Below are 13,449 nucleotides of genomic sequence, written 5' to 3' on the forward strand. Positions count from 1 at the left end.
CCCAATAAAGAACCAATGATCTAGATAGATTACCTTCTGAAGGTCATAGTGAGCAAAATAAGAAGCTAAGAAACAAATCCTCAAGTTCCTGACACCTCACCTTTAAATTGTAATTCTCATTCTGAGCCAGACCTAGTTTCAACCTCTTAGCCAATGGGGACTCTGCAGCATAGACCTCCACAGGTAACTTTATTCTGAAGCAGAGAAATCTATTTGCCTTCTCTTTCAAATCAAATTCTTGCCAAACACTAGAGAGCTTGGGGTTGGCAAGTCTTTGTGTGTGTGTGTGTGTATGTGTGTGTGTGTATTTTGGGAGGAAAAAAAACCTCATTCTCATCTATCTGATTCAGGCTTTCTTCACAGAAGAATATACTAGAGATCACCCTGAAGACCAAGACAAACTTCTCCGGCTCAAGGACTTGATCGCATGGCAGGTACTGTAGGATGACAGGGAATTTCTGACTTATTCAGTATTTATATTCCTCTCCCTCCTTCCTTTTGATTGCTTCTGAATGACAGAACATGATTTAAAATGATTTTCTATCACTTCCACGGATGACATCTTCATTACATGAAACAATAATAAAAATTATATCTGACATTTACATAATGATTTGAAGTTCCATTATCTCATTTGATTGAACTCTGAGAACAACTCTGTAAGGTGAGTGTTGCAAGCACTATTAGTACCTTTTTACACATAAGGTAAACAAAGTTCAGAAAGCATAAGTAATTTGGTCATATTTGCACACCTAGAACATGTCAGAATTCAATGCCATATTCTCCCGAGCATCTAATGCATTATCCATTATGATGCGCTATTTTCCCAAAGAATATCAGGAGAAGAAACTCTTGAGACAATTTATATCTGTATCAACAGTGAGATAATTGCTTTGGGAGCAGGCTAAAATAGAAGATAATCCAAAGATCAATTTTTTCCACATTGAAATAATTAATATGATTGTCTTATGTCTCTTCCCCCAACCTCTACCACCACCATGAATTCATTGTATTAATCGTATCTGACTGAGATTAAATTAAAACCCAATTTTTATTCCCTGAGCTCATGTTGCCTGAGTAACAGGGGGCATAGGTCAAGAGGGCACAAGGGCAGAAATCCAGGCCCAAAGTAAAAGTTGGTTGCAGATAATTACACATTTATAAGCAGTTGTTTGTTTTCAAATGTTTTCAAAAACAAAACAAAACACAAAAGCCCTTCAAATGTCTTAGGGCTTTTGTGTTTTGTTTTGTTTTTATTGGTAGTGGTTTTTTAAAAAAAAACTTTTTCTGGTCAAATGCTATGAACACTACCACAGCCTGGTTATACTTTTGGGGACAAGAATAGAAGGAGGATCTAGTAGTTCTGTTCTTTCTTTCAGAAAAACACTGTCTCCTTACTTGTCCCCATCTTCTTCCTTTTCCCTTCTTTTCCTTCTGCCCCTCCCCTTCTATTTTGTTGGCTTTGCCCTCTGTCTTTCTTCTCTTTTCAACTTGTCTCTTTTTCTTGTTTTTGCCAGTTTCCATTTCTCATTTTCTGTCTCTCTCAGCCTGTTTCTCTGAGTCTCTCTGTCTTCTCCTCCTCCCTCTGCCCTTCCCTTCTTTCCTTCCTCTTTCCCCTTTCTCTTTTAGGAAAAAGATATTTAGGAAGTAGCTTCTCAGGTTGCTGTTGCCAAGTTCCTGATTGACCTGTGCTTTCCTCCCAGTCCTCTCACCACTATCTCCCAAGACACTGACATGCTGTCTGTATACCTCTCTTTATGGAAAAGATACATTTACCTCCAAAAGTCAGAGACTCTGAGGACTAGAGTCCTCAGCCCTAAGGAAGCAGATGTTTGAGTGACGTCCAGTGAGCTGCATATGAATTCTTGCTGTCACTGCTTACTTCATTCAAAGTACGGAAAGCTTTTGCTCCAGGGAATACATATATACTACTTTGGACAGATCTGGAATGTAGAAACATTGGATCTAGTTCTGTTGTATTTATTTTCTTTCTTTTTGAAATAAGAATTCCTAAGGACCTCTTGTGTCTTCTACTCTTTATACAAAGGGCTGCTTTAAAAAACAAAATCCAAAAAAACCTCCAAATGGGTTTTAATCCTGAATATATTCCATGATATCTAGCTTCTTCTTGCTTTTTTTTTCCTTTTTATTTACTTTGGTGAATCAACAAACAAGTAAGGGTCACCCAGATCTCAAAGGATAGAATTCAGATGAATTCTTTAAAGGCAAATTAGATATAATCCTTAAGGAGCTGACTGGGGTTAGGGGTATGAAATGAAAGAACAGAAACTTCAAAGAAGAGGTCATTGATAGTTATCTGGCAGTTTGTGGTATGAACCCAGTTCACCATTTCCTCTCTATCCTTTCCAGATTCCCTTCCTAGGAGCTGGGATTAAGATCCATGAAAAAAGAGTATCTGATAACCTCCGCCCGTTCCATGACCGGATGGAAGAGTGTTTTAAGAACTTGAAAGTGAAGGTGGAAAAGGAATATGGAGTCCGAGAACTGGTATGGCCCTATGTTAGAGAAGGGGCTGTGTGTGTGTGTATGGGTGTGTGTGTGTGTGTGTGTGTGTGTGTGTGTGTGATTATGTATGTGGGTAGAGAGTAGAAAGATGGGTAGGTGGGAAGAAGTGGTTGAGAGGAATGAGAACTAGAAACATAATTAATGATTAATTGGCTCAGAGTAGAGTAAAATCAGTATCCTGACTATAGGATGTAAAGAATTCTAAAAGACAGTCATACCATTAAAAAACTATAGTGGATATCAAATAACAGTATTCTTATTCTTTGATAAAATTGTTAATTCATTCAATTTTGTTCAACAAGTGCTTTGAGCAGCAAAGATACATGGTAGAAATGGGACTCCATCCAGACTGTTGGGTTTTCTAGCACAAGTCTGAGTCTCCTAATTGCCTTCTGTGGCAATTCTCTGTCTTTTTACAAACCTATAGGTATCCGTGATTTATGGTTGAAAGACAACTACATCTATGCCTGATTCCCATTTGCTTCTTGAAGATGTGTCTATTTGAATCATGTAGTTTTCATTTGTCTTGTGTTTTTTGTCCCATAGCCTGATTTTGATGACAGGAGACTAGGCCGTCCTCGGTCCATGCTTCGATCCTATCGGCAGATGTCCATCATCTCCCTAGCATCCATGAGCTCAGACTGTAGTACCCCCAACAAAGCTGCATCAGAAAGGTTGGCTGTAGCTATCCACTTGACTCTCTGCTCTTTCATGGAAACCCTTAAAGGTTTTCTTCACATAGTGGGCTTTCTCCAGTTTGGTTTGTGTCCTGCTCTCTTATCCCAACCCAGGCACCCCTCATGTTCTACTTTCCAACTCATCCTTACTAAGTATCAGAATTCCTCTGCCTTTCCAATCTAAGAAATCCCCATTGCTCTTCTAGCTTCATAGAACTCTCTCTACCCTGTTACCCCATCTACCTTCCATATCATCTCCTAAAAAATGATGCCTTCATCCCATAGGACATGATGATGATTGTGAGTGACTCTCCTTATATTCACTATAATGATACCATTCTCCTTTCCTACTTCATTTCAATATCAGTACATTTTCTTACATTTGGCAAACTCAGGAATTGTCTCCCTCTGTGCCTCTATATCCTTTTCCCTCAGTGCTGTCAGGTTCTCCATAAGAGTAACTGATAAACACCTCTTCTATTCCTGTGCCCCTAACTCCTTAATTCCTATTCTAAGATATACAAATCAGAAACTCTTTTTCTCCACTCCCAACAAAGAAATTCTAGCATAGGAAGGAAGTTCAATGCTATTTTTACAGAAGCATCTCTTACTTCTTGCTGCTTGTGCCTTCTAGCTTTGACCTGGATGTAGCCCCACCAGGGATCCCAAAAGCAGAGATGGAAGAGAATCTCCCTCAAGGCAACACCCTGCCTGAGGTAAAACTACGGAGGTCCAAGAAGAGAATGAAAAGAAGTAGTGTGGTATTTGCTGATGAGAAGAATGTGGCTGAGTCAGACATAAAGCGAGTGAGTGTCAGAGAACTAAAGCTTTTCATGCCTTGATAGGGTCTGAGGGAAAGGAGGAGCCTTATTGGGGTGCTAGCAGAACCCAGCTTAGAGCAGTCTGGAGCTTTCTTCTCTTTATCCCTGGGACCTAATGTATTCCTCCCTTTCCAACCACAACTCCACAGGCACAGAACAATTAGTTCTGTGATCTTGGGCAGTTTCATTTCAGTTTATTTCAGATCTTGGGTGATGACTCTCTGGTTATCTGGAAAATGAACTGGACTACAGATGATAATTAAAGATGATAAATTAAACATAAAATAATGTTTTATGACGATATGATTTTTAAAGTCCAGGCTCTTAGGTATCTAGTAAGCTTTTTCCAAAGCTATTCTTCACCATTCATGGGGAAAAGAGAGAGACAGAGACACAGAGACACAGAGACATATAGAAAAAGAGATAGAGAAACAGAAAGACAGACACACACAGAGAGACAGAGAAGGAGGAAGAAGAGGAGGAGAAAAAGGAGGCAGTGGTGGCATCAGGGAGGGACAGAAGGAAGGAAAGAAGAAAAGAGGGAGAGAGGAAGAGGAGGGAGAAAGAAAGAAAGAAATTGAGACTGATTTTTACTTGTACAGAGTACAGAATAACACACAGTAGGAAAGTGACTATGTGCAAATATATTTAATATTGCAGTTTAACTATGATGACTAAGACCAACTCCCTTCCCTTCCCAAACTGACTTAGCTGCTTTCAGTCACAAATTTTATCTACTCTGTTTATTTTTGTGTGTATCATCTAGCTATCAAGGAAGCATGAATTCATGAGCGATACCAACCTCTCTGAACACCTTACTCTCCCACCAAAAACATCTGTCCTCAAGCAGATGAGTTTTGCCAGTCAATCTATGCCAACAATTCCAGGTATAAATCCTTCTGCAAGAATTCAAAGGGAACTCTGAGTATTGAACCAGATAGCTGAAAGATGGATACAAATTATAATCATGCCTTAGGCTAAAGACTTTTGAGTAAAGCTTTTAGATGATCTGTTAAATATCAAAGAGGGCAAATAATCCCATCTTTCAGTTATTCAGAACATCCTTCCCCTACAACTTGATGTTAATCCACCCTTTTTTTCCCCTTCCTCATTTCCCACTTCTAGCCATGAACCTGGGCCTCACATTCAAGATTATCCTCATCCTTCTCATTCTCTCGTCATAAAACAATCCTTTCTGTAGCCAGGGTCAAACTTGCCCTTGCCACATTGAGTGCTTAGTCTTTTTAAATTTGAAGTTTCTGCTAATCCAGAGAGTTGCTTCTGTGGATTCAAGACACTTTCTAGTTTAACCAAAAAAAAAAAAAATTAGAACAACCATTTCTTAGGTTTATATTGCACATCATTCTTTACAAAGTACTTTCATAATCATTATTCTACTGAATCATCCCAATAGCTTTGAAGTAGGCAAGGAAAAGATTAATATTATTAGAGAAGCAGCATGGAGTGGCATATAGAGAGTTATACTTCAAATACAGCCTCAGGCACTCAGTAAATTGTAGACAATTGCATAATGATAATGTAAGCAGACATTAAATGTTAGCTCCTAATCACCACCACTGCCATAACTACCATCACAGCCATCACCTACTACTACTACTAATATTACTACGAGTAGTACTACTATTATTACTACTACTATTACTATTACTATTGCTATTGCTACTACTAGAACTATTACTACTACTACTATTATTGGTACTTCTATTACTATTATTACTATCACTACTACTGTTACCACAATGACGACAACTATTACTACTCTGTTACTACTATTATTGCTATTACTACTATTACTAGCATCACTATTATTATTATTCCTACTATTACTATTGCTACTACTAGTACTACTGGCACTACTACTATTACTATTAATATTAGTACTACTAGTAGTACTATTACAAGTATTAATATTACTATTACTATGAATACTAATACTACCACTATTGCTACTACTAGCACTAGCACTACTACTACTACTACTACTATTATTAGCAGTACTAGCACTACCGCTACTATTACTGCTAATAGTACTAGTGCTACTATTATTAGCAGTACTAGTACTACCACTATTATTACTACCACTAGTACTAGTAAATACCATTATTACTACTATTAGTATTAGTATTACTAGTAATACTAGTACTTGTACTGCTACTACTAATAGTACCATTACTACTACTACTATTACTAGTACTACTAGTAGTATTACTATTACTACTGTAATACTACTAATAGTAGTACTACAACTATTACTTATACTAGTAGTATTACTACTAGTACTACTACCACTACTAGATCTATTACTACTACTATTATCACTAGTACTTCTATTACTATTACTATCATTACTACTATTACTACCTCTACAATGACAACAACTATTACTATTCTGTTAGTACTGCTATTGCTACTATGACTATTACTAGCACCACTATTATTACTAATACTACTATTGCTCTGAATACTAGTACTACTACTATTACTGTTACTAGTACTACTATGATTGCTACTACTGCTGCTATTACTATTACTACTAATACTAGTACTAGTACTACTACTGCTACTACTACTATGATGACCACTACTACTGTCCCTACTACTAGAACTACTAATAGTACTACTACTACTATGATATTACTACCACTATGATATTACTGGTAGTAATACTAATTACTGTTACTACTAGTAGTAGTACTATTACTACTACTGCTGCTGCTGCAATTTCTACTACTAGTAGTACTACTACTACCATTATTACTAGTAATACTAGTAATTAGTACTATTATTATAGTGTATTTCTACTAATACTACTTATATTACTACTACCACTGTTACTACTACTAGTAGTACTATTACTACTATTACTATGACTATTATTACTCTTTTACTACAAGTACTACTGCTAATACAAGTACGACTACTAATACTCTTACTATTACTGGTACTACTCCTAGTAGTAGTACTAATACTACTACTTCTACTAGTACTATTCTATACTACTAGTAAGTACTAATACTATTACTAGTAGTAGTAGTAGTAGTATTGCTTTTATTACCATTACTATTCTGTTACTACTACTATTGCTATTACTACTAATAGTGCTAGTATTGTTATTACTAGTATTACTACTATTACTATGAGTACTACTACAAGTACTAGTACTAGTATTACTACTATTAGTACTGCTATTATTTCTATTACAACTCTGTTATTACTCCTATCACTACTAATATTACTATTACTACTAGTACTATTACTAATAGTATTACTACCATTACTATGAGTATTAGTACTATTACTACTAGTAGTATTACTGTTACTACTACAATGATGATGACTACTATTACTATTACTACTAGTACTATTACTCTATTATTACTGCTACTGCTACAATTGCTGCTGCTTCTACCATTACCACTACCACCACCATTACATCATTACTATTAATACTACTACTACTAGCACCATGCTACCATTACTATCACTACTATCACTATTTCCAACTGCCTCTACCACCACTACTACTATCATTACCACCATCCCCACCATTACTGCTAGTATTAAACATTTATTGATAATAAATCAAAATTTTGTGGTCTCTATATTCACTTATGAGACCCCATATGGAGTGATGAACACAGTTTCAGCAAAGGGTCCTTTGATGTCAGAACTAGTATTCTTCCATGCCATCTCACTCTAGGAACAAAAAAAGCTAGAGAAAGTACTTCCTCCTTTCTGGCAATTAAGAGCTATCTCTAAGCAGGACTTGCGCCCCCTTCATATTTCCTTCATAACCTCCTCTTCTCACCCCCTCTACTGTCTGGGTTATTTCTAGCACTAACATTGTCAGTAGCCCCCATGCCTGGGACAGACGAGGCTTGTGCATCGCCCCGGTTCAGCCAGACCTTTATTTCTGATGGGGACAAGAAGACCCTAACAAGGAAAAAAGTAAACCAATTCTTCAAAACAATGGTATGTACAGGGCTGGTTGGTTGCCATGTGGCAAATTCCCAAGAGAGTTGAGAAGGAAGCATAAGAAAAGCAGTGGCAGAGAGGAAGAGATAAACATATATCTTTAGGACAGTACTTTGGGTGACAATTTTGGAGCCCAGGTGATTTCTGCTCACTCCTCTTGACTCCTGACTTGCCAAACTCTGGCTAGAAGCGCAGTTCTCCACCAGGACCACATGAGGTCTCCTCTCACTCATGGTTTCAAAGGAGCAGGTTTACTCATCACTACCCCCTTGCCCTTTGTGAGTGATATAAAGGGAGATGAACTTGGGTCTGAATAAAAAAAGTAGTAAAGCTAGGCACATATTCCTAACCTTTTGAGGATGACATCAAAGCAAAAAAAAAAAAAAAACCTTCTCTCCCAGGACATAATTGTTAGTGTCATTGTTAAAGGGAAAGCACTAAAGATTGCCTAAAATTATATTAGTTATTTATTCCAAGACCTTCATTTTTCCTGAAGAGGTAATGGAGACCCAGAATAGGTGATTTAGCTATATCAAGATCCTTTCTAGGCACAAATAGTGCCTATTGTCACTAGGGCACTGACATTTTACATGACAATAGGGATATTTGCAGTATTTCCTTCAAACAGCATAAGAACAAGTTAGCTTAGCATTGTTATCAAGATCTAACTAATTAATACAAAATAGGAAATGATCAGACAGAATACAGTTATTCCTTCTATATCACAACTTTACCCATTGTGGTTTCAATAAACCAAGGGTCATCATAAGAAATTAAATAGAACTTAGAGGGGGTCTGTGGAAGCCACAGACAATGCATAAAGGCCAGTAGGCAATACAGAAAAATTTTGGAAACTCAGAAATGCATAAAATATATGTATAATAATATATACTATCAATAAATTTTATCTTTTAATACTATAATAATTCAAACTTCCTCGGTGGTATGAAGCAAGGGCCAAAAATTTTTATACAGATTTTCTAGATCATGGGGTGCTGTGCCCCTAACCCCTATGATGTGGAAGGGTTCACTGCACTTCCTTTTCTTCACTCCCCCCCTTAGGGAGAGGTGGTGATTAAGAAGAAATAAGCTTCCTCTGGGCTGTTCCTCTCAGGTCCCCTAACAGTGATAACCCTTGGGATCCCTTTCTGATATCCTGGACTCTCTACTACCCCCTTCCCCCCGAAAAAAGTTATTTGGGGAACTTTTAAGATCATTTCTCCCAGTGGTAAAATTGATAGCTGATCATTTAGTTAGTGAGAAATCTGGGATTTGAATGCAAATCTTCTAATCCCTCCCCCCTGTGCTTTAAATCACAAAAGTTTAGGCCAAGTATATTGGGTCCTAGGTTCTCAGAACAGGCCTTCTCCACGAGACTAGGCTTGGTTTGGCCTGTGTAATTGGAGAAAAATTACGGAGAGGTAGAGGTGGGGATACTGGATCTGACTACTAAAGCAATCCATACTATCATTATTTTGTGTTATGTCTTCCTTTCTCTATAGTTGGCATCCAAGTCTTCTGAAGAAGGAAAACAGTCTGGAGATAACCTGTCTACTGAACTCTGAGGTAGCTCCAATTTAGTGACAGGTCTGGTCCCTTCTGACATAGAGGGAAGGGGCTGCTCTAAGGAGAAGAAGGAAAAATGGAATTCAGGTCATGGAATCTGAAGGAGATTGGAAGGCTCACTACCAACACTGGAGACATTGTGGACTAAGATCCTCATCACTTGGTTTATTATCTTGTGGTGGCAGAGAAGAAGTTCTGCCCCCCATTCATGGAAGCACTCTTGGGACACAGATAGACATTATTCCTTCTTCTGAAATAATCCAGCACTATTATAGAAGCCTTCAAAATATCCTGGATAAGTATTTCTATTCCACATTTTTTAAAACAGATTTTTTTTTCAGGGAGGGAATTATACTGTTGGTATTTTTTTTAATTCCTGATGACTAATAGAAAAAACCTTTTTAAATTGTGTTGGTTAAAAAGAAAAAGAAAAAAGTCCTTTGCATTCTAAAACATAGCAACCAACCTCTTTTATTTGTCCCTTTCTTCCATGTCATGTATCTTTTTCTTACTGACAATAAAAGTGAGTCAGTGACTTGTGGTGAGGAATCACTTGATTCTTGTTATTAGCTTCCTGTCCCTCTCCTCTCCAAATTGGGACTTGTTGGCAACATTGTATCTTTCCCAACTGAAGTCCAGGAGTGAAGAAGATCAGAGTAAGCATTCTACCAGGCTTAAAAAAGGGGAACAGAATCCAGATGGGCCATGAGTAAATCAGGGCCAGATGGAATCCCAGCGAAGGAAGCCAGCCTCTGCTTGGAGGACCCAAGCAGAGATTTTTTATTATGTTATGTCTCTGTCACCCCCAAAGGTCTTTTCCCTAAAACCCATTGGGAGCCAATATCTGGGATAAATAAGTTTACTCAGATGTCTGTAGCCAGTTAGCATTCTAAGAAGAGCAAAACTTAGTATTGTAATTGGAGCCACAAGGCCTGTATTAGGATCCCACTTCTGCTTATTGTTTTCTTTCTCAGGGCCTTATTTTCCCCATTTATGAAATGAATAACTGGACCAGATGACCTCAAAGATCCCTTCAGGCTCAAAATCTGATCCCACGGAGGAGCTTTCACCATTGTAGATACATGCAGAAATCAACCCCTCTCTGCTTAGTAAACAGTTTTCATGAGTTTCTATGCCAAAATATTCATCAGAGTTGGAACTTTAGAGGCCGTAGGTTCCAGCCCTTTCATTTTGCTGATGAAGTAGCGGAGGACCCAAGAATTTATGATTCACCCAAGATCATACAAGTAATGACAAAAGCAAGATTTGAACCCTGGTCCTTTGCCTCCAAAGTCACTGGTCTTTTCAGTGTATCACACTATCTTTCTGACATGGCAGTTTTGTGATGTTGGGGGCCCTTAGCTAAAATATTCAACTATTGAATAAACAGAGTCCAGCCCCATGGTTTCCTTTAGAGATTTTCCAGCTTCATGAGAACCCACCAAAGGTTGTGTTTATTAGATTAGTCTTAAAGAACCCAGGGCTACTTTCCGCTCATTTACAAGAGGCAATACTAGAGCTGAATTCTCATTAAATCCAAGAGAAAGAATAATAAAAGCTTAGATAAAAAATAATGGGAAATTAGAAAAATTTTAAGAGTTTTGAAATCCTAACTACTAGAAATCATGTCTTTGGTGGCAAAGGTTTGTCCTTGTAAAATAGAAAAAGAAACTATTAGGATTGTCCAATTCCTAAAATCCAATTGTCAGAGAATTAAACCCCGGTCCAGACTTGGCTTTGGTGGAGGTGCCTGACTAGTCTACTGAGGTGCAAAAAGGGGAGCTCAGGAATTTGACTCATGAGCTAAGGTTGGGAAACTGATGAGAAAATAAACAGTAATCAGGTTTTGAGGACTAACTGTACATGGATTCCACCATCATCAAAAAACATACTGATCTCAGCTACAAAAGAAGTCACTCTCATTGCAGAGAAAAGATTGAGAAAGGAGAAATCAAGGGATCATTTGTATGGCAAATGAGCCAATTCCCTGGGATATTAGATAACAGTAGGAACCGTGGGATTAAAACTATCTATCAAGAAATCTGAGTGTCTTGAGGTAAAAATATAGGTCTTCTTAGTCTGGGAGTTCTTAATTTGGAGATTATATATATATATATATATATATATATATATATATATATATATAAAGAGAGAGAGAGAATTAGCTTTCTTTGCAATCCTATATACTTTATGTATTTACAAGCATTATTGGGAATAGGCTTTACCAGGCAGCCAATGGGTCCTGGAAATAAAAAAGTTCAGAACTCTCCTCACCTCTGAATCTCTTCCTCCATTGACTTTATTTTTTCTTTCCTGATTCTATACCATAGTTTAGTCCTATGACACTCTTGAATACACAATCTATGGCTCATGAACATAGATCAGCTTAGGTCAATTACTCTTCTACCTCTCTCTGATCTTTAATAATAATTTTAAAATTTTTGAATATTCTTATTAATAAATAAAATGTAAAATAAAATAAATTTAATAATAAATTAATTTTAGTAGTTATAAAAGGATTTTTGTTTCAGTCTATATAGCAGTAAAAAATCTTTACTATAATCAAAGGGAAAGTAATATTATACATCACTGAGCCCTAGGAAGACCAAGACTCCAATGTTTTATACAACGATTGTTAATAAGAAAAGATCACAGAACTGGAAAGGAGCTCTGAGGCTATCTTGTACAAAGCATACCTGAATCCTATTCTATAATTATAGTAAATAAATGGCTACCTAGCATTTGCTTGAAGATGTCTAATGTTATCACCAGAGACAGGCTATTTCCCTTTTGAATAGCTCTATTACTATTAGAAAAATTGGATTTTAGGGGTTTTTTAGTTTATTTTTTTTCTTAACATTAAATCTAAATTTACTTCTGTGAAAATTCCACTGATTAATGGTGTCAATTCCATTCCCTATGCCAAGCAGAGCAGATCCAATCTCTCTTCCATAAGAAGACCCTTTCTAACCCATGAGTTAGCCAGGCTGAGGTTACAGGATCAGTAATCTTTGCCATACCCTGTTCTTTCACTATTTGCCTCACCTTCATTGCTAATTGGGTAGTGTAGAGATTTACCTACTTTCTAAATGGGAGTATTAAGCCTCTTAATGCTTCAACCTCACCCCTGCCTCATCTTCTTAGGGAACAATTCTATTTTTACTTCTAGTCTAAAGGATTCTCTCCAGCAGAGAGAGGAAGTAGAAGGGAGCTGGAGTCAGGTTGTTTTTATTTCTAAACAGAAATTTTAGAATATTTAGAAATGTTTAAAAAGAGAAATACAAAGAAATAAAGAAGATGAAAACAGGAGGCAGTCCCACACAGGCACAAATAGGCTTGTCTATGAAGCCATGAACTTCCAGGGCAAAGTATTGTGAGGAAAGAGTCTTCCTCCAATAATTTTCCAGTTCCCCGGAGTTCAGAGTCATGTTAACACTTTTAGGCCAAATGGAAGAAGATAGAAGAGTAGGAATTACTCTTTTAATATATCCACACAGTTCTGGCTCAGTAATCAATTAAAAGAGTCATATGACCAGCAAGAAGCTAGGAGAATTTATCTGCATATATGAGGATGAAGGAGGAGCCTCCATTCCCTATCACATACTTTTATATGATAGAATATTCTCTTTGGAGCTATGGTGTCAGACTCGGTCCCATCATTGATTAACCATAGTGTCCCAATATCAGAAGGAGCTCAATGAAGAAAAGCCTTAGATAGTTAAATAGGTATTATAGTCTCATAAGGACATTGTTTTAGAACATAAGATTTCTGAGAGTAGGGATCATTTTACTCTTTATCTTTGTACCACTGACATTCAGCTCAATGGGTGGCACTTTGTAGGCAGTTAATAAATTCTTATTGA

At 37.1% G+C, this 13,449-nt stretch overlaps 1 protein-coding gene across 1 annotated transcript in view; it reads left to right on the top strand.

Annotated features, from left to right (window-relative positions):
* The window catches only part of DOCK2 (dedicator of cytokinesis 2), a 449,319-nt gene extending 439,184 nt beyond the window's left edge, over positions 1-10,135 (top strand). Inside the window, exons 44-50 of the mRNA XM_051978885.1 lie at positions 351-434; positions 2,371-2,508; positions 3,073-3,200; positions 3,838-4,009; positions 4,791-4,911; positions 7,881-8,017; positions 9,523-10,135. Coding sequence (XP_051834845.1) covers positions 351-434; positions 2,371-2,508; positions 3,073-3,200; positions 3,838-4,009; positions 4,791-4,911; positions 7,881-8,017; positions 9,523-9,585 — 843 coding nt within the window. The 3' untranslated portion in view covers positions 9,586-10,135. The remainder of the gene's footprint in view (positions 1-350; positions 435-2,370; positions 2,509-3,072; positions 3,201-3,837; positions 4,010-4,790; positions 4,912-7,880; positions 8,018-9,522) is intronic.
* The last annotated feature ends 3,314 nt before the right edge of the window (positions 10,136-13,449 follow it).

Source organism: Antechinus flavipes, chromosome 2, assembly GCF_016432865.1.
Source record: "Antechinus flavipes isolate AdamAnt ecotype Samford, QLD, Australia chromosome 2, AdamAnt_v2, whole genome shotgun sequence".
Taxonomy (NCBI): Eukaryota; Metazoa; Chordata; class Mammalia; order Dasyuromorphia; family Dasyuridae; genus Antechinus; species Antechinus flavipes.